Raw genomic sequence first — 19,707 nt, 5'->3', positions numbered from 1 at the left:
TTGCCCCGCACCCGTTGAGGCTGTTGCCCTTTCTGTACTTGCCCAAGGCCATCTAACCTAAAAAACCGCCCAGCCCACGCCACACAACCCCTGCTACCCGTGTAGCCGCTTGTTGCGTGTAGTGGACTCCTGACCTATCCAGCGGAACCCGAAACCCCACCACCCTATGGCGCAAGTCGAGGAATCTGCAGCCCACACGGTCGCAGAACCGTCTCAGCCTCTGATTCAGACCCTCCACTCGGCTCTGTACCAAAGGTCCGCAGTCAGTCCTGTCGACGATGCTGCAGATGGTGAGCTCTGCTTTCATCCCGCTAGCGAGACTGGCAGTCTTCACCAAATCACCTGGACTGCCCTCTTTTGGACTACAATCTGTTTCCTAACACAAAGAAACACCTGAATCGTCATCACTGCAATGAAAGTGGAGATATGAAACACGCTGCTGAATGGACTAGAAAGGCTGCAACAACAACGTAAAATGTGCATTAACATGATTGAGTATGTTGAACAAATATTTACGGTCAGAACTCAATATTCTGCACAAAGTCTGGAACTTTTCAGCCCCTGTCCTGTATACAAGGTTATGAAATGTAATCATAACAATACAAATGGTTGATACTACCATACAATGAATTAGACAGACAGAAATTACTGACAGAAATGAAAGGTGCTACACTATGAACACATAACTGAACAGTAGCAAACTGACAGTCAAGTATTTCCTTGCCTGTGGGATACATTGATTAAAATTTCATCCTTATGAGAGCTTATTTTTTATTTTCAATACAGACAAACCCACTCCTGCAGATAAAAAAAGTGGGTACCTGACGGGTGTTGGGTGTATCTAACACTAGCGAAACTTTCCAGGTGAAGTTAACCTGCCTGTGCAACTTATCACCTTCTGTAGGACTTTCAGAAAGGCCGAATCTTTGGGATGTGGTACATGGGAGCATTATACTGTCAGATAATACACACAGTTGCCTGTAGTGCAATAGCTGCAAAACAAATGGTAACAAGATGGATTCAGGGTCCTTCCAAAAGGACTACATCACGAAAGGACTGTAGGTTGTTCGACTGGGTCCGATGAATACACACATGACTATAGCTGAAATCTGGACAAGGTTACAGATAGAATGTCACCACTAACCACTGGGAACAGGTTACCGGAAGCCGGATTGTGATCTCGAGTTGCCACGTGTAATTTATTGTAATCCACAAACAGGAGAGATACATTTGCTGTATGGCCAGAGTTACTTGGCATTCAGGTAGCATCCTACGGCATTCGGCGAGGTCGACGCCGTGTCCTCAGACGAGCTGGATAATGTTCACAGTAACCACAGTTCTCAAGAATCACTGCTATTATGTATGACAGCAGGGTTGATTTGACAATTATCGAAGGGAAGCTGAATGATCACCAGTAAATGCCAAGAATGGTAAATCCAGTTGTCAAACCCTTCCTGACCAGGGTAGCAAATAGCATACTCCGGCAGGATCGTGACAAATCCCACCACGGACGCCTCGGGCAGCCTGCCCCTCCCCAAGTCTGTCATACAGAGCGTGCCTGGGATGTAAGGGGAAGACATTCCAGTTTCCGGGCAGCAACCTACATTAACTGACATTCATTAACTGACGATGTGTGTGTTTTGGGTAAGGCAAGAAATTCCTTAAGGTTATATTTGGAGGCTGACTGCTTCCATGTTACAACAAATAAAGAGGTGTATTTGTGTCCACGGCGGTCACTACTCATCCTGATGTTTATGATGGATATCAGTTCCAAATGGAATGAAAATTTAATAACTTTATATCTATTAAGAGATGAACGTCTCCAACAAATTTTGACAAGTATGGGGCTGACGCTTCACGGTGTAACACTTTGCATTTCGATACGTGACTCCAGATGGTAGGTACCTTTACAGCCCTCGCAGGTGAGCGCGTTGTAGTGGTAGCCGGAGGCGCGGTCTCCGCACACGAGGCACAGCTCCTCCTGCTGGCGGGGCGCGGCGCCCTTCTTCTTCTTGGCGTCGCAGCTGTCCGCGCTGTAGCCGTTCAGACTGCTCAGAGGCGACAGGTCCTCCCGGCCTGCCAACACCAAAATCAGCCACGTTTCAATGCAAATGTCATCTGCGGTTTTTTATTGTTTTTGATAAAACACTGTCGATCTTCCAGCCACGTCACGTCGTTAAATATACAGGAGCTTTCGGAGGAGTGCTACTCCGGCGTCGACAATTGTGGCCGACAATGACCGAGATAGGAGAACTTTTCCGAAAGCTCGTAGATATTTAACCACTTCACGTGGCTGGTTATTTAGTTCATATCGGCTTGAGACCATGCGTTCGTACATATATGGTCGTTTGGATTGGGAAGCACAGTATGCCAATTAGCGCCCGTGTACAGTTCAGTACGATAGCACTGCAGAAAAAGTAATTCATTAATTCTAGAAGTAAAATCTGAGTTGCGATGGTAATAAAAATTTTGAAGGTACGATGTACATTGAAATCTTTATAAACCTGTACAAAAAATAAAGGAAATCATATCTCCTGCTATAACATCCAGCTTGCTTAATCCGTAAAACTATGGGAACGACTTCACAACGAAATTTAGCAAACTATCGTTGTCTAAAAAATACGACAAATCAACTGCGAAATTGTACATATAGACCCATGTTTTTACATACTTTATGTTGCGTAAAATTCTATTGCTTTTTTACCCTCCTTCAAATTTCCCCATAATGCTCCCTTTGAAAGATATCCGAATCTACTTTTACATACATACTCCAAAAACCACAGTATGGTGCATGACGGAGGATACCTCGTTAAATATGCGCGAGCTCTCACACGGAGAGGGAGAAAGAAACGAGTCTTTATATGCCTCTGTACGAGCCCTATCTTCTTTTATCCTATTTTCATATGTATGTCAGCAGCACTGGAACAGATTTGCAGTCAACAAACAAATGGCGGTTCTCTAAATTTTATCAATAGTGTTCAGCGAAAAGTATGCCGTCTTCCCTCCAGGGATTCCCAAGGAGTACACGAAGCATCTCTATAACACCCGTGTGATGATCAAATCTACGGTAACAAATCCAGCAGAAAGCTTCTGCTTCTGAATTGGTTCGATACCTTCATTTAATCCAACGGGGTGAGAGGAGGGGGCGGCAGGAGGGGAGTGGACCTCAAACAGTCAAGAATAAGTTGCAAAAATGTTCTCCTTTACGTATGAACCACACTTTCCCAAAATTCGCACAAAAAACCAAAGCTGAATATTCGCCTGCCCTACTACCATCCTTACTTGGTCGTTCCATTTCATGTAGCTTTGCAGTGGTGCATCTACATGTTTTATCGACATGACTGGGTCACGCAGTACACTGCTAATGCCGTATTCGAACATTACCGGACTGTTTCTCCTACTCATCTGCCAGATAATTTAAAGATGTGAAGTATCTTGATTTCTAAAAATGATGTTCTGGTGCAACAGAACGTAATTAATTGCACTTTGAGGCCGATTATGAAGGACGTGCTTCTTCTTCTTCTTCTTCTTCTTCTTCTTCTTCTTCACTTCCCAAGATTCGGGATTTCAGTTCTCGAAAGCAGTAATGATATTGTGTGACGTATTGTACTGCTATGATTATCCGTAGTGCTGTCGAGACAAAGTGGGGCAAACAGAAGACAGAGGCCCGAAGTTTTCCGACTAGTAGCGATTACGCTGATTCAGAACCACAAGTGCGTTGTTACATCAAAATCATCATCTACATTAATATCTTACGATGAATGACGCTTTCTCATCTGTCATACTAGACCGTATTTAGTCAACTGGCGAATGTTCTAGTAGCTCTACAGTGTATCTCATATTTGCAATGATTGACAGGAGTTGTTGGATGTCCTCCTGAGGGATATCGTGCCAAATTCTGTCCAATTGGCGCGTTAGCTCGTCAGAATCTCGAGCTGGGGAGAGGTACGACTAGCTTGGTGGCCGAGAGGTACCACTAGCCTGGTGGCCAAGGTGGAATTTGGCAAGCATAAAGACAAGCAGTACAAACTCTCTCTGTGTGCGGGCGGGCATTATCTCGCTGAAATGTAAGCCCAGGATGGCACAGAATATCTCCGACGTACAACTGTGTTGTAAGAGTCCCGCGGATGACAACCCAAGGGGGTCCTGCTACGAAATGAAATGGCATCATAGGCCACCACTCCTGGTTGTCGGGTGGGTGACAGTCCAGTTCGTATCCCTCTGCTGTCCGGGAGTCTCTAGACACTGTTTCGCTGGTCATCGGAGCTCAGTTCGAAGCGGAGCTCATCACTGAAGACAATTCTACTCTAGTCAATGGAATTCCAGGGCGAAGACGTGTCTGGATACGCCCCGGACAGCGGTGGAATACCAATATTATAATGTCGCTCGCCATACGGCCTCACAACCGAGAGTGAAGATCTGGGGAGCCATTTTTTGTAGCAGAACCCCCTTGGTTGTCATCTGCGTCACCCTCACAGCATAGCGGTACGTCGACGATATTCTACTCCTAGTTTTGTTGCCCTTCGTGACAAACCATCTAGGGCTTAAATTTCAGCAAAATAATGCCCGACCGCATATGGCGGGAGTTTCTACTGCTTGTCTCCGTGCTTGTCAAACCCTCCCTTGACCAACAAGGTCGTCGGATCTCTCCCCAACTGAAAACGTTTGAGCATTACGGTCAGGACCCCCATACCTGTTTGGGATGATCGAAAGTGCCTACTGGATAGAATTTGGCACTCAGGAGGGTGTCCAACAACTCTGTCAGTCAATGCATAAGGGCAGAGGTGGATCAACGAATTATTGACTTGCTCAGTTTATGAAGCTTTTTCTGTCGAATAAGCCAACCAATTTTTCTGAAATTTTAATCATTATTTTGTCTGTACCTGTACAGTACACGTACCGGTTTCTGTCCCATTCGAATAATTCCTTCGTGGTGGGTCGTCTTCTTTTTTTTTCTCGGACTGTATTCAATAACATTTTCGCGCCACTTATATTTACATAAAAGTATGGTCTCCAGCCCTAAGACAGCACACCGAAGAGCCCTCCAGCTGGAGTGGGAATCCACGCGTAAATAGGCAGTGTCGAATCAGGAGGCGCTTTACAAGCATTTCTCCTCTTCTCGCGTGCACTTGGACTAGAACTCACGCAAAACAATAAAAAGTATCCTCCGGTACACACAGTCTGTAATTTTTTAAATTCTGTACCACTTTCAAGACTCTTAGTTTGCATTCTACTTTTATAGCTAAAATTCTGAAAGCTGTAAAAATACAAGAGTGTTAACTAAAATGTGTTTTGTGGCCCATGAGTGCCCCCCTCCCCTGTCTCACTCTTCGTTATGTGCCTGGCTTTTGCCAAAGTCGACAGTGGAAACTTGGCAATCACGGCGGGAGTAGCACAGAACGGCTAAACTAAAGAGAGAGAGAGAGAGAGAGAGAGAGAGAGAGAGAGAGAGAGAGCAGTTAGGGCGACAGCAGGCAGCGCTCCTTCCGCCAGAGCAGCTTGGGTCGCGTCTCAGGCGTGGCTGGTCCGCAGCCTTGCCACAGCTGGTGGCAGATGCGGCGCCATCTGTCACTCGCAGGACAACGGCCCTATAGTTCACAGCCGCCACCGCCGGGGTTCGAACTGCGCCACGCCACGCCGCGCCGCATGCAACCCGACACTATGTAAAGCCTGTTCCTCGCACGGTGTTTGACTATAACAGGAGAAGGGGGTGCAAACTATCCGTGCGGACGCTTACTGTGCACCCTAGGCTGAATTAGCTCGTCAGTAGCAACTCCGTGACAGGAAACTGAAGACCGCTTATGCCGAAACTATCTGATTTACTTTTGTAAGACACTGATTTCCACCGCGCTTTCTTAGCTACTACGTCTTCGGCTCATGGGGTTGGCTAACTCTTGGCCAGTATTTAGTCAACTCAATGATTTAGTAGCTCTACAGTAAATTTCATATTTGCGGTGAGACAGCTGAAGGAACACCACTACAAAGATCCACTAGACTGATGGTCTGCCAAGATGGAAAAAAAGTATGCGGCACTGTATGCAGAAGTAAAGTTTTGGTGGTACTAAGAAGGAAATAGGTAGAGAAGCACACAGTATTGAGGATAAAATAGTACCACTAAAGCGTAAATTGTATGAGTGTGTGGGTGTGAGGAGGGAATCGAAAAGTCACCCAGCGTTGGCGGACAGTTGTAAATATTGAAGGAAAATATATTGCTCATGAGTAAAGTCTCTTATGTGCAAAAATACTCCATACACCCTGTTCTAGCCCCGCCCTATAAAGTATAGTATGGGCGCCCCTGCTCAGTGACATCCAAAACACTTAAAATATAATTTCAAATCTTCGCTAAACTTTTTCTCGCTTACATGCTTCACGTAAAATATTTAACACAATAACTCATTTATGAAGTAATGAGAGCACTGAAACTGTTTTCTACTTGAACGTTCGATTCTTTAAAGAATCAAATTAGTGCGGTGCTGAAAACACAGCACTCCATCATGTGAAATGCTGACGTTGAGATGCTTAGTACCTACACTAGCGCGCTTTTACTGTCGTCAATCAGGCTGGTCTTTAAGCCCCTTTTACACGACAGACTTTCTTCTCTGAATTAACTACTCACTTACTTGAAACTTCCTGGCAGATTAAAACTGTGTGCCGGACCGAGACTCGAACTCGGGACCTTTGCCTATCGCGGACAAGTGCTCTACCAACTGAGCTACCCAAGCACGACTCACGCCCCGTCCTCACAGCTTTACTTCTGCCAGTACCTCGTCTCCTACCTTCCAAACTTTACAGAAGCTCTCCTGCGAACCTTGCAGAACTAGCACTCCTGAAAGAAAGGATATTACGGAAACATGGCTTAGCCACAGCCTGGGGGATGTTTCTAAAATGAAATTTTCACTCTCCAGCGGAGTGTGCGCTGATATGAAACTTCCTGGCAGATTAAAACTGTGTGCCGGACCGAGACTCGAACTCGGGACCTTTGCAAAGTCCCCAGTTCGAGTCTCGGTCCAGCACACAGTTTTAATCTGCCAGGAAGTTTCATATCAGCGCACACTCCGCTGTAGAGTGAAAATTTCATTCTACTCACTTACTTGTCAAAGTCTGCTGCAGCGCCTCTGGCGTTTTATTCCTATACTGAGTTTCGTCTGGCTCGAGTGGTAATTTTCGTCTTCGTGTCATCACAAAAACTGAGTGTCTTGTGAAAGTTGTTTGCTGCGCAATTTGGCATCTTAACGATGAAAGTGGGGTTGCGAGGGGCTGTCTTTTTCTACGAAAAAATAGAAATATGACAGCAAAGTAACGGAACAAGCAATTAGAATAGAGTTTATCAATGTCTACAGCAGAATTCATAGTGGAAGTTCTTGTCAAAGGTCGTGTAGTAAAGTCTTTACACTCTTGAGAACTGAAAGGATAGGAAAACAGTTATCTAACCATTTCTACTGATACGCATTTATTTTCACTAGAAAATAAGTATTTGCATAGCGCAAAACACGTCAAACAATATACAGAACGCAGTACATAGCGTCCTTTTTTTTCTTCCTTCAAACCTTCTTTTCTTGCTAAGTGTCAAATAACATCGAAAATTATTTTTCTCGTCAAATAATTCTGATCTTTTCACGGTTGAAATAATTTATATTAAAAAATTGTATCTATTTTGCGTTCTTATTTCTGCTAGTGTAGCTTTTTCTCTGTAAAACGTAAACAGCTTTGCAGGTTTAAGATTTTTCGTGTATCTTGCAAGAGAATATTGGCGGGGAAAAATACCAGGAGCCTGCTTAACTTTTCAGTGTGTCACCAACACAAAGTAGACGACAGAATAAAGATTAAGGAGACACGAAACCACAAAACCCATTTCTGTAGCAGGAGTGAGCTCGACCAGAATACGCTAACTTTCCATTTTAGCAGACGCCAAGGAAGTCCCTTGTTAATGCGCACGCGCAATGTGCAGCACACTCCGAAATTTAAACTCTATACGCGGCACACACTACAGATCGTTGACGTCACAATTTAGAGGTCGCTGACGTCATTGATAGAATCGCGTTGTGGTTGGTTGCTGATTTACGCGGAGGGTGCACGCAGTCTGAGTAGTCGAATTTTGATTAGAAAGTCGCTCTTGTAAAACGGCCTTTAAAGGCGCCTGTGCTCCAGAAGCACGTGGCTGTTGTACGGCGCAGGTAGCAGGCGGCTGCGGCCGTGGCGGCGGCGGCGGCTGCGGCCAGGCCCGGCGTAGGGGGCAGTGTGCGGCCTTGACTCGTTCCGCGCTCGCCGCTCTCCTCGCTCAGGCGCGCAGCGCAGCGCCGGTTCGCACTGGCGAGTGGCGACAGCTCGGCTCGCACGCGGCTCGCCGTCGCGACAGTTCCGGCGCCCAGCCCGCAACAGCCTGGGCGCTCGTTTGCTCGGCCTCTACTGCTGACCACTGTTCGGTGGGTGCGCACTGCTGACGTGTACTTCACTTCCATTTGCAAATTCCGCATTTTCCAAAATTACCTATACGAGTTGCGGGTACTGAAAGCGCAGAGCACGATCGTGTCTACACCGGGCGCGGAGAACCTTCGGTGACCCGCGCGATTCACTTACTTTTAAGTTCGCGGGCAGCCACGTTACGTGGCGCTATAGCAGGGCTCCCGGCACATTAAGTAAAACTGTAGCGTCCGTGACAATGTTTATGGGGTAAGGCAACCATATGAATGGCATCCCATTCTCAACACACCACGCCACCAAATTGTGCCTGGAAACACGCATTTTTGAGAGTACTTTCGTTTTATGTTCATCCGATCTTCAAATGCTTACATTTACTTGAAGTTTTAAACATGGCTAGGTGTTCAGCGACCGTTTACAAAGCAAAATCAAGGCAACAGCCCTCGGTCGCAAAATTAGTCTGATGCTTAAGCCGTCGGCACACGGACCGTGCTGCCGAACGTTAACGTTGAGCGTGCCCAGTTCAACGTGCTGCTCAACGCTCAGGAACGATGCGACTTGTGCATACGGTACGTGGACCCCAACGTGGTATACGCGATCGCAACGCACTCAAGCGACAGTTGAGGGATGTTTCTAGTTCGTTAATCACACTGTTTACTCAACGTGCGCGCAAAATTCCCACGTTAGCTCTATTAAAATGCACATTTCTTCCATCGTCCACGAAAAGGAAAGCACCATGTCCAATCAATAAGGACACAGGCTTATAAAAGTTCGATTACAAGCAGTGCGTTACAAAATTGGAATACTTTCCGCATAAGATAAACATTATTTCATCATTCCCACATTTTAGTAAAATCCCAAGGTCAGTCTTACTTGATCACTGTTCGTACCCAGTAGCAGAATCTTTGCAACATGTCAATTACGAAGCGTAAAAGAAAAAGGAGAAAAAATACCTTTATACAAGTAGCGTAAGCTGTCCTTTAGATTAAGCCAATCGAACAAAGTCACCCCTCAAAAAAAGGTGAACTTGTATTTACATAAAATCAAACATTACAGTCTATACTTATATTAAACTAATAATAAAGTATCAGAACCTAATAAAAACGCGAATGTTAGGAAAAAAAATTGTCGTGTCAGGACGCGAACCACCGCCCCAACAAAAAAACCTCATTAGTATACAATGTTGCTATTCATTACGCTATACCAACATCACATCTGCTGTATCTAATGATAGTACCTTACCTCTTGCCAAAAACTTTAATCGTAGATATTTTACTAACTGAAATTTAATTATAACACATTGTACCAAGAAAAATGCGTTTTGGGTGGATCTTCAGTGTGTCGCTGCCTTCAAATAGCCTACTCTCATTATACGCAAGTTACAATAATTATTTTGCCGCGAATATGATGTTTCTCATTATTTTATTGGAACGAATCACACAGTTAACAATGAGTTTTGCAGTGATTCTCAATTTGCTGTTGCTCGGAACGGCATATATACGTATAGGCTTGAAATGAATGACAATATGGCGCGTCACAACTCTGTACTGAAGGGAGACGGCGTGCGTGTGACGTAGCTGGCGTTGTGCCATGTCATTGGTCAACGCTCAGACGCACGCTGAGAATATCTGACATGCCAGATATTGCTCTGCACGTTCGGAAAGACTCCCGAGCGTGCTATTCCATGCTGTGACGTCAGAAACTCGGCACGCTCAACGCTCAACGTTCGGATGCACGGTCCGTGTGCCGACGGCTTTACTGTGCCTTGACATGCGTGAGCAGCCCATAGTGGCTTGCCTTCCATGTATTTCTTTTTAAAATTTCGTGACTAAAGCTTTATCGCTTGATATTTATTTTGTACGTGACATGCCACTTTGAATCTTTTACTTCTGTTGAAGGCACTCATAGTAGAGCCGAAACCAGGCCAAAGGACTTCAAGTTTTGCGACCGAGGGCTGGTGTTGCTTTGATTTTGCTTACATTTACTTACGTGTCGGGAACATCGTTCCTTTACTTACAATGTTTTATAATAGCTGTCTTAAAAGCTTCCCTGCAAAATTCTGCAACGGCGTTAGTAAAGAATCAGTGTTCACGACACGTACACAAATATAAACATCTGAAGATGGGATGCCGGGTATCTTGAAATGTCATAATGGAAAAATAAACACCTATAAAAGCAACTGGCTGCAGCCAATTCATTATAAATTACCTTCAATTTCAACGGTTGCAATGACGAAGAGAAAACAAAATACAGCAAAGAGACTGGCAATTCCAGGAGACAATCAATTCGGAGTAACTTTCCGACTTTTGGTCACAAGCACGTCATTCGAATGTTAGCAGTTTAGTGTGTTAATATTCATAAATACTATTAGCAGACAGACAGATAGATATCCAGGGACCACAGGCCCTGGACCACGCACTGCTTCCACAAACTGCCTCCATTCCTTCCTGTTTTGTGCCCGGTTCCTCCAGGTGTCTTCAATCCACAGGTCTGCTAGGTCCTTCGCCAGGTCGTCCCAGCGCTGCCTTAGCCGTCCAACGTTTGGTGTTTGGTTTCCCCTCTAGTGCCATCTTCGCCTGTCTTCCATCTGGAATACGGGCTACATAGCCCACCCATTGTATTCTTTTGCTCTTTATCTTCTGTAGGATAGTTGGTTGTCGCTTCAGAAGGTATATTTCCTTGTTTTTCCTCCTCCTCCTCCATTCTCCGTATCTAAAACTGGTTACCATGTCATCCTCATTACTCTTCTTTCAAATATTAATTAAAAAATTGTTCAAATGTGTGTGAAATCTTATGGAACTTAACTGCTAAGATCATCAGTCCCTAAGCTTACATACTACTTAACCTAAATCATCCTAAGGACAAACACACACACCCATGCCCGAAGGAGGACTCGAACCTCCGCCGGGACCAGCCAAATATTAATAGTTTTTCCTTTTCTCACTTAGCCATGCTCCATGTTTCTGAACCGTACATTACTGCTGGGCATATCATTGTGTTGTAGATTTTCATGTTAGTGTTCACTGAGATCGGTTTAGAGCCGAGCGCCTCTCTGAGGAAATGCATGCATTTCATTCCCACTGCTATTCTTTCCTTGATGTCTGTTTTTATGTTGTTGTCCTTGGTAAACCAAGATCCCAAGTATTTGAGCCGGTGTACTCTCTTGAACCTCTTGCCCTCTATCTCAAGAAAATCTTCCTGCTCTTTTCTTCCTGGGGTCAGTTGCCTTGGAACTGCCACTGCCAGTCCAAAGCCCGGATAAAGGAGGAGGGTTGGGCATTGGGCTAACAACCCAATCCTGTAAAAAACTCTTTGTTACGAAACGCAAACTAGTTGCCTAGGACATAGATGCACACACTATTAGCAGCCATTTTTTAAATATCTGTAAAAAAAAAAAAAAAAGCTTCTAATCACTGATCGCGAAACATTCGAAAATGCATCGCGGTACTATTCTCTCTCTCTCTCTCTGTCTCACACACACACACACACACACACACACACACACACACACACACACGAATTTCTTATGCCCTGATCGGCATATAACCAGCACGTGCTTAATAGCGTATTACTCTACCTCTGACACGCACTACACAGGGATGTTTCAGGAACAGTTTTCCTCACAAGCAACTTGTCATTTGACGCCCACCCCCTTACCTTTTTTGCTTCGTACACTTTGACCCGTGTCAATTTTGGCTACTAACTGTAATACGAACTGAGTGGAAATCTTGCACCTGTACGACCGTCGAGCCCTTTTCAACTCGGCTCCCCAAGCGACCGCCACCTTAAAAACCAAAAGTGATATGTCCTGTATAGAAATCTTAAGACAGTTGCAGTGCCTCTAGCGTCCCCCCACTCCTACCCCACCCCCACCCCTAGCCTATCAACTTGGCGCTTAGGCCTTAAAGCGGCCGTAGCAATACAATGGCGATTCTGCTCGGCATAGTGTTGACAAGTCCTTAGCAGGTTTCCGGAGGTATGAGACACCAGACGTCTACGCAAAGGTCACGCAGTTGTAATAAATTATGGGCTAATGGTTTGTGGGAGCTGAAACCCTACGGCGTCTCGCACCTTTGTTCCACGGGGTTCAGATCAAGCGGATTTGGTGAGCAAGACATCAGCCCGAGTTCACTTTAATGCTCCTTAAACCAATGTACAACGATTCTGGCCTTTTTACAAGGACTCGTTTCCTGCTAGAAGATACAACCGCCGTCGGGGAAGACATTCAGAATGAAGACAGAGTTTCGCATGTTGTATTTTTCAGTCTGCCTACTGCTTGCCTCACAGTCTAGCCCATACAGTACACAAGCCAGACTGGATGACTCTTATTACTGTGCAGCTGAATGCAGCTCGCATAGCCAACCCAGTCAGGTTGATGCACCTTACCAGCCTGTTCCCTCTGCTGTATTATGTGCTATATCTGTCTGCAAAGCCCTGCAGATATCCCTCCTTTATCGTCATTTCAATCAACTATGCACGGGAGTTTGTCAGTGGTTAATTAATTGTGATTAATTTCATTCTTTGCAGTAGTGCCAGTTAACCTACTTTTTACCTCTAGCAAGATGCGCAATAATGCTGGAATTCAATATAGTGTTGGCCCACACTTAGACTTGATGACAGCTTCCACTTTCGCTTGAATATGTTCAATCAGGTGATGGGAAGTTTCTTGGGGAATGGCAGCCCATTTTTCATGGAGTGCTGCACTGAGGAGAGGTATCGATGTCAGTCAATGAGGCCTGGCACGAAGTTGGTGTTCCAAAACATCCCAAAGGTGTTCTACAGGATTCAGCTCAGGACTCTGTGCAGGCCAGTCCATTACAGGGCTGTGATTGTCGTGTAACCACTCCATCACTAAAAATGGTTCAAATGGCTCTGAGCACTATGGGACTTAACATCTGTGGTCATCAGTCCCCTAGAACTTAGAACTACTTAAACCTAACTAACCTAAGGACATCACTCACATCCATGCCCGAGGCAGGATTCGAACCTGCGACCGTAGCGGTCGCGCGGTTCCAGACTGAAGCGCCTAGAACCACTCGGCCACACTGGCCGGCAACACAAATTTTCTTTCATATTGAAAACATAACGCTGAACAGTTTTTTGAGATGCAAAATGATATACAACATCCCGAAGAGATCGTCAGAGGCAAGAAGTCAATGTAAGACCGCCAACGGTCGAATACGCTATGTTCACCACTGTCACATTTACGGACTCTCTCTGCAGCCTAGAATGATGCTTGACTGCTGCGATATATTGAGGTTCACCTCTCAGCGTCTCCAGGGAGTTGTAGGTTTGTGAGATTTGAAAGAAGAGTCGTCCATAGCGCCTTCGTTGTTATTGACTCGGGTCGCGTGTGGGTTCAAAATCCAGTTCCGTGATTCAGATCCGCGTTTTACGTAGCTTCCCTTGGCCACGCGAGACGACTGCTCCGACGATTCTTATGAGAAGGCCGTAGCCAAATTCACTCGACTATCCTTGCTGAACGGAGGTACTGTTCAGTCTTCAATGACCCTGGCGGGGAGTGGATGCTAACCACTCACTAAAAAGAGAAGTCTGTTCAGCCTCGTGCGGTTGGTTGCGGTACGACTTGAGTAAGGAAGCAGAGATGCCGTGATTGGTGTACCGGCTATAACTGCTCAAGGGCAACAACATACTAAGCAGAAGTTACCCTTGAACTGTCCTGGGGCAGCAGTCGTGTTGTAGGAATGCCCACGGACCAAACCCTTGAAGCGTTGGTAAAAGGCTATGGTACAGCAATAACTTCGCAGAATTTCGTACATTCAGTTGACGATTAGGTAGACGAAAACACAGCCACTAAATCATTTGAACTTGGCTGCATCCAAAACTATTCACTGACTCAGTAGTGGACTGTTCGTAAACAACCTTCCTGACAGATAAAACTTTGTACCAGGGCGTAATCCGAACACGCACATTTGCCTGCGAAGGAAAGCAGTCTGTGTTCCAACATACAGTTTTAATCCATCGACAACCGTACGGATGACAGTTCGTCCGTAATGTCGAGTTTCCAGTTCTACTAAACTCACTTTCATTTAGAACTTGCTACAAAAATGGAAGTGACTGTAACTAAAGGCAGTCTGTGCTATGACATGTCGTTTCACTTGTATCCGCCTGTAGATATACTAGTTAGTCAATAAGGGCTAAGTCAGATAAACACCTCCTTGGGACGCAGTGACGAAATGTTGCAGGCATAAAACCAAAAGAAACTAACGTACTGAAAAACTATATCTCCGAAAGTCGTTCTTTTGATGATTAGCACCACCTGTGACTCTGCACGAAACGTTACACAACAATGCGACATTGTGATAACAACCGCTAATGTGGCGCCATGCTGAACAGCTGATGGCAGTGGAGACCAGCCCAGAAGGGCAGCCATGATGACACTGTCAAGCGTCACGCTATGACTTCACATGGCCCGGCCACGTCTATGAAGCACAATAACGTTTGTCACTATCTTTTGCGACTATAACGCGACTTCCCTGCCATGTCGTTGTTTAATTTCGTTGAATCCAGTCTACGGTAGCAGTCAGGGAAGAACTGGATAGTAGTAACGGATCATAATACGTGAAAAGCGGGAAAAATTATAGAATACATGAAAGTATTCTATTTTAAATTAGAGAATGGTGTCAGGTAAGAATTCTTGTTATATCCATTTTTGTCCTGGTTAAACGGAGAACAGGATAACTCGTTGGTCATCAAAAACATGGGGTGCGATAACACAACGTTACAAGTTAGACGTAAGAAGGTTTGAGATAATTTAAAACTCGTGAGTGTGATTCAGTAAAGTCATGTACCGCTTTCCTGTGTGTTTCTACAACATAAGAGAGTGAAGATGAGGGCAGGCGCTACAAAAATTGGCAAGACAAGCTACAGATTACTGAATAGATTGTCGTGCAGAACCTAAGAATCTAAAGAGTAAAACTGTAGGAAAAATATGCCCTGATGATGACACAACGGTGGCGAAACTTTTGGGAATAAATAAAGAATAACAGCTGTTTGCAAAATAATAGGCAGACATGAATTCCCTGTCACAATCTGCAACGACGGCATCTGTTACAGCTTCAGACCCAACGATGATGAACGATGTTATTAACGAGGAAGAAATGAAAAGACAATAAGACTCTGGCGGAGGAAACATGAAAAATCTAGTGCAATGTACATTGTCCTCTACAAAATATTCATTCATCGGATGCAGCGTGCAGCATCTGTAAATGTGCAGTCATTAACGACAAATGTTACGAAAACCAAATTGTGTTCGTTATTAATAACCATTCAGTTCAATTAAATGATACGAAATAGATCTAAGAGGGTCTACATTGCAGTTGGCTCTGAGCACCATGGGACTTAACATCGGAGGTCATCAGTCCCCTAGAACTTAGAACTACTTAAACCTAACTAACCTAAGGACGTCACACACATCCATGTCCGAGGCAGGATTCGAACCTGCGACCATATCAGTCGCGCGGTTCCAGACTCAAGCGCCTAGAACCGCTCGGCCACACTGGCCGGCTACATTGCAGTTACTTGTTCTAAATGTGTTCTTTTCCACGTCGTCCTGACGATTCTGAAGCGGAACGCAAACAGTGCGGATTAACTGATGCCTTCGTACCATTGCGCCAGCTCACAACCAATCTGGCACCTTTCAACATAATCTAGACCTCAGGTACGGCTACAGATCAGTTCGTCACTACAATCTGCATTCCAAAAAATAACGCCGACGCAAATAAATGTAGTCAGTGTTCTGTTCTCTTCCTGCTGTCACATGTGTGACGTCGCACGCCACATCACCATTACGTTATGGGACTAAGTCGACACCCAGTGTCGATAGGTTCATTTGACCCAATCGTGCGATGCCGGTTGCGTCAAACACGTCAGCGAGACTGGGAGAAGAACGCCAATCCGTTCTCTTCGAAAATTCCGGCGCCACTGGCAACTTGTAGGAAACAGTGGCGTCATAACCAGAAACTGCTAAGAAATTTCTGAATGGTGCCCGTCCACGAGGTGACACAAACGTTACTGGAGCGCCTTAGAAGTTGCAGAGCACGTGACGTCATAAGATTATGTGGCGCGAACAGTGACAGTGAGCACGGAAATGAAAGCAGGGCGAGGCGCAAGCGAGAGCACTGGTACCTGACTCTGAGGAGAGCGAGCAAAGCGGCGAGCGTGCGCGAGGTTCCGTGTCGAGTATCATCTGCGCGGGCAGGCGGCGGACTGGCGGACGCGGCGAGCGGCGAAGCCTGCGTCGGCAGGGCGCGAGGTGCTAATGACGGTCCGCTGTCCCCGCGTGGGCGGGGCGCCGCCCGCCCGGGTTCAACACCCTGCGCGCGCGCCCTACCAGCACAGTTCCGCGCAATGCCGTTGCAATATTTTCGTCCTTGCCCGAGCGCAGTCAACGCCCTACCGCACGGCCGCCACTGACTGGGTCGCAGCCACCACCGTCAACAACTGGAGCACTGTGTCACTCGGTTTGTTCGGAGCACACTGCGCGTGGAGGCTACACCACAGTACGGGTACGACACCTAAATGTGTTATCGACTCCTCGGTAACATCGGAACAAAAGTAACATTACCGACGGTTTCTCGAAACATTTATTGCTTTTTGAGCATTTCTTTATCCCTTTCACTACCAATTTGTTTTTCAAAGCGAAAGACATTAATGTACAATTCTTTTGATTAATTTTGTAGTCAGAACTTAAAAAGGAAAAAATATTTTCCTTCATATTCACAATACATGGCGGAAATTCTTACGGTTCGTTCATAAGATGCTGATCTAGAACAACCTTGAGAGGTTCCAACTCTTCTTACTTGTGTACGTAAAATACGCACGCAAAATCCGGTTTGAGGCGAAAATGTAGTTTATAGAGTCATGCAGCACTGAGAAACATGCTGTAAAGCATCTCCGTCACCATTAGGAGCTTTCTCGGAACTCAATGTTGTAGTGCTGAAGCACGTGAAAATTTTTGTGCACGTAAAATCCAGTCCGAGGTTTTAGTTTTCCGTTACTTCGATTTCACATAAGTAATCAAAATTTTACGCACTTGTAAAGTTCTTTTCATATGAGTGACACGTACTGCTGTAGGGAAACGGAGGGAACGAACGGAAAAATGCGCCGATCGGAACTCAAAAAAGGCGAAAATGCTCCTCTTCACTGAAAGACTCTCACTGAAGAGTGGCATACCAGCTGCTTCATTCTATCTTCCTCAACAACATTAAAAATTTTCCCAAAAATTTTGGGATGCAACATATTTGCGCTCTTTCGAAGACGCAACTCATCTCACACTCCCACAACCTCCCATAAATCGAACTCGCTCACACCTTGTAGTCCACCGCTGTAACTCGGTCGTACCCATCCACTCTAAATTGCCCATTTTCACTCATTCATTCATTCATTCAGCCCAACTCGTTCTCATTATCTCTTTGTCTCTCTCCGTCACTGCCTCGCAGCCACAGTCTCCTTCGTTCTGTCCTACAACTACTGTCTTCTTTCACTGTCACTGTCTCCCTCTTGCTGCTACTATCTCGTTCATTCCTTTCCCCTGCTACTGTTTCTTCTCTCTCTCTCTCTCTCTCTCTCTCTCCCCCTTCCTCTCTCTTCCTCGTTATCACTGCCACAGACTCTGTCTCTCATTATCACTGACTGTCCCCTACTGTCACCTTCTTTTTCTTCTTCTCCTTATTCCTATTCCAATGACAAAGTCTCATTCCCTATTTTCCTAGCACTGTTCTCTTACTGTTAACTATGTTCCGCGGCCACTGTGTCCCCCTCTCTCACACAGCTGTCGTCTCCTTCGCTCTTCCTATACCACAACCATTGTCTTCTAGCCTCCAGTATTTATTACTCTTTCGACTCTTTCCCACTGCCACTCTCTCCTCTCTCAGCATAAAAAAAGAGTGAGTATGTTTGCATCCCAAAATGTTTGGGAACATTTTTGAAGGTGGAGAGGAAGGCAGAATGAGGCAGCTGGTACCTCACTTTTCAGTTGTAGTCTTTTATTACACAGGACATATTCGCTTTTTTTGTGCCCCGTCAGGAGGATTTTTCCGCTGCTTCTCTTTTTTTCGCTATTACAGCAGGGCATGTCCCTCATGAAAATAACTTAATCGGTCGGAATTTTTTTTATAGTTTACTGATGTGAAATCGAAATAATGCAAAACTACGTAATTTACAAGTCAGACTGGATTTTATGTTAAAAAAAAATTTGCATGCGCTTGAGTACTACACCAACATGTTGTCTCCAGAACTCTTCTGATGATAACGGAGACACTTTACAGCATATTTTTCCACGCTACGTCACTTTATAAATTACGTTTGTCTTGGAATCCGCGTCTCAATTTTGGTACCCAATGACTATGTTTCTCGGGTTTTCTCAGAAAGCGCCCACGAACTAAACGGTGCCTCCATAAGCCCCTTTGGCACACCGTAGACGAAATGTATTGTGAAAAGAACCAACCGATGTGTTCCATTTACCTAAGGGGAAGTGTGTAAATTTAAAACTGATGTACTGCAGGATAGACTAAGACGATCGTCTTGCTATCCGTGATATGAACCTCAGAAGAACCCCGGTTTTATTCGCGGCGTTTAGGAACGTACCGGGTAGCACGTGCTGTCGCATGCGTACCGATGTACAGATGTCATGGCAACCCGCGCGGAGGAGAGCGGACAATGTAAAGATGCGAGACGGCGCAGCACGTTTCCTGCAGCTGACCCTGCAGTTGCGGCTGAATGGCACCAGATGCGGACAAAGGCTGTGCACAAAGAAGCGGCGGGCACCTGGCGACCGGACCGCCGGCCGTGCGGGGCCGGGTCAGGCCGCAGCCAAATGCCAAGGCCGGACCTAGCTCGTGCGAGCCTCCCTCCGGCCCGCGCGACCTTGCGCCTCGCTCGCGGAATTCCACAAACGGCCCGCGAGAACGACAGCTACGCGTGCACGCTGCGTAAATGTTGTCGCCTCCGCTCGCGGTGCTTCACACGAGTTATCGCTCTTCCGTTAAGTACAGCTACCTACCTTCAAGAGGATAGTTTTGTAGTAGGTTGCTCATTATTCGTAAGCACACAGGGCGAAACACATTCGAAGAAAGGAAAAAAAGAATAATAAAAAAGACGCGCTATGCAAGGATTATCCGAATGGGACGTAAATCGGTAGATGTGATGCACATTATATATATATGAGAGAGATTAATTACTAAAATATGACAAACGTTGGATCATTTATTCGAGAGAGGTTCACCAACTGAGCAAGTCAATAACGCGTTGGTCCAAAAATCAAATTGC

General features: G+C 45.6%; 1 protein-coding gene across 1 annotated transcript in view; it reads right to left on the bottom strand.

Moving 5' to 3' along the window:
* LOC126253097 (ecdysone receptor) overlaps positions 1 to 19,707 on the bottom strand; it is a 95,410-nt gene that overhangs the window by 9,417 nt on the left and 66,286 nt on the right. Inside the window, exon 2 of the mRNA XM_049954204.1 lies at positions 1,906 to 2,076. Coding sequence (XP_049810161.1) covers positions 1,906 to 2,076 — 171 coding nt within the window. The remainder of the gene's footprint in view (positions 1 to 1,905; positions 2,077 to 19,707) is intronic.

This window comes from Schistocerca nitens, chromosome 4 (assembly GCF_023898315.1).
Source record: "Schistocerca nitens isolate TAMUIC-IGC-003100 chromosome 4, iqSchNite1.1, whole genome shotgun sequence".
Taxonomy (NCBI): Eukaryota; Metazoa; Arthropoda; class Insecta; order Orthoptera; family Acrididae; genus Schistocerca; species Schistocerca nitens.
This window is presented reverse-complemented; position numbering and strand designations above follow the sequence as displayed.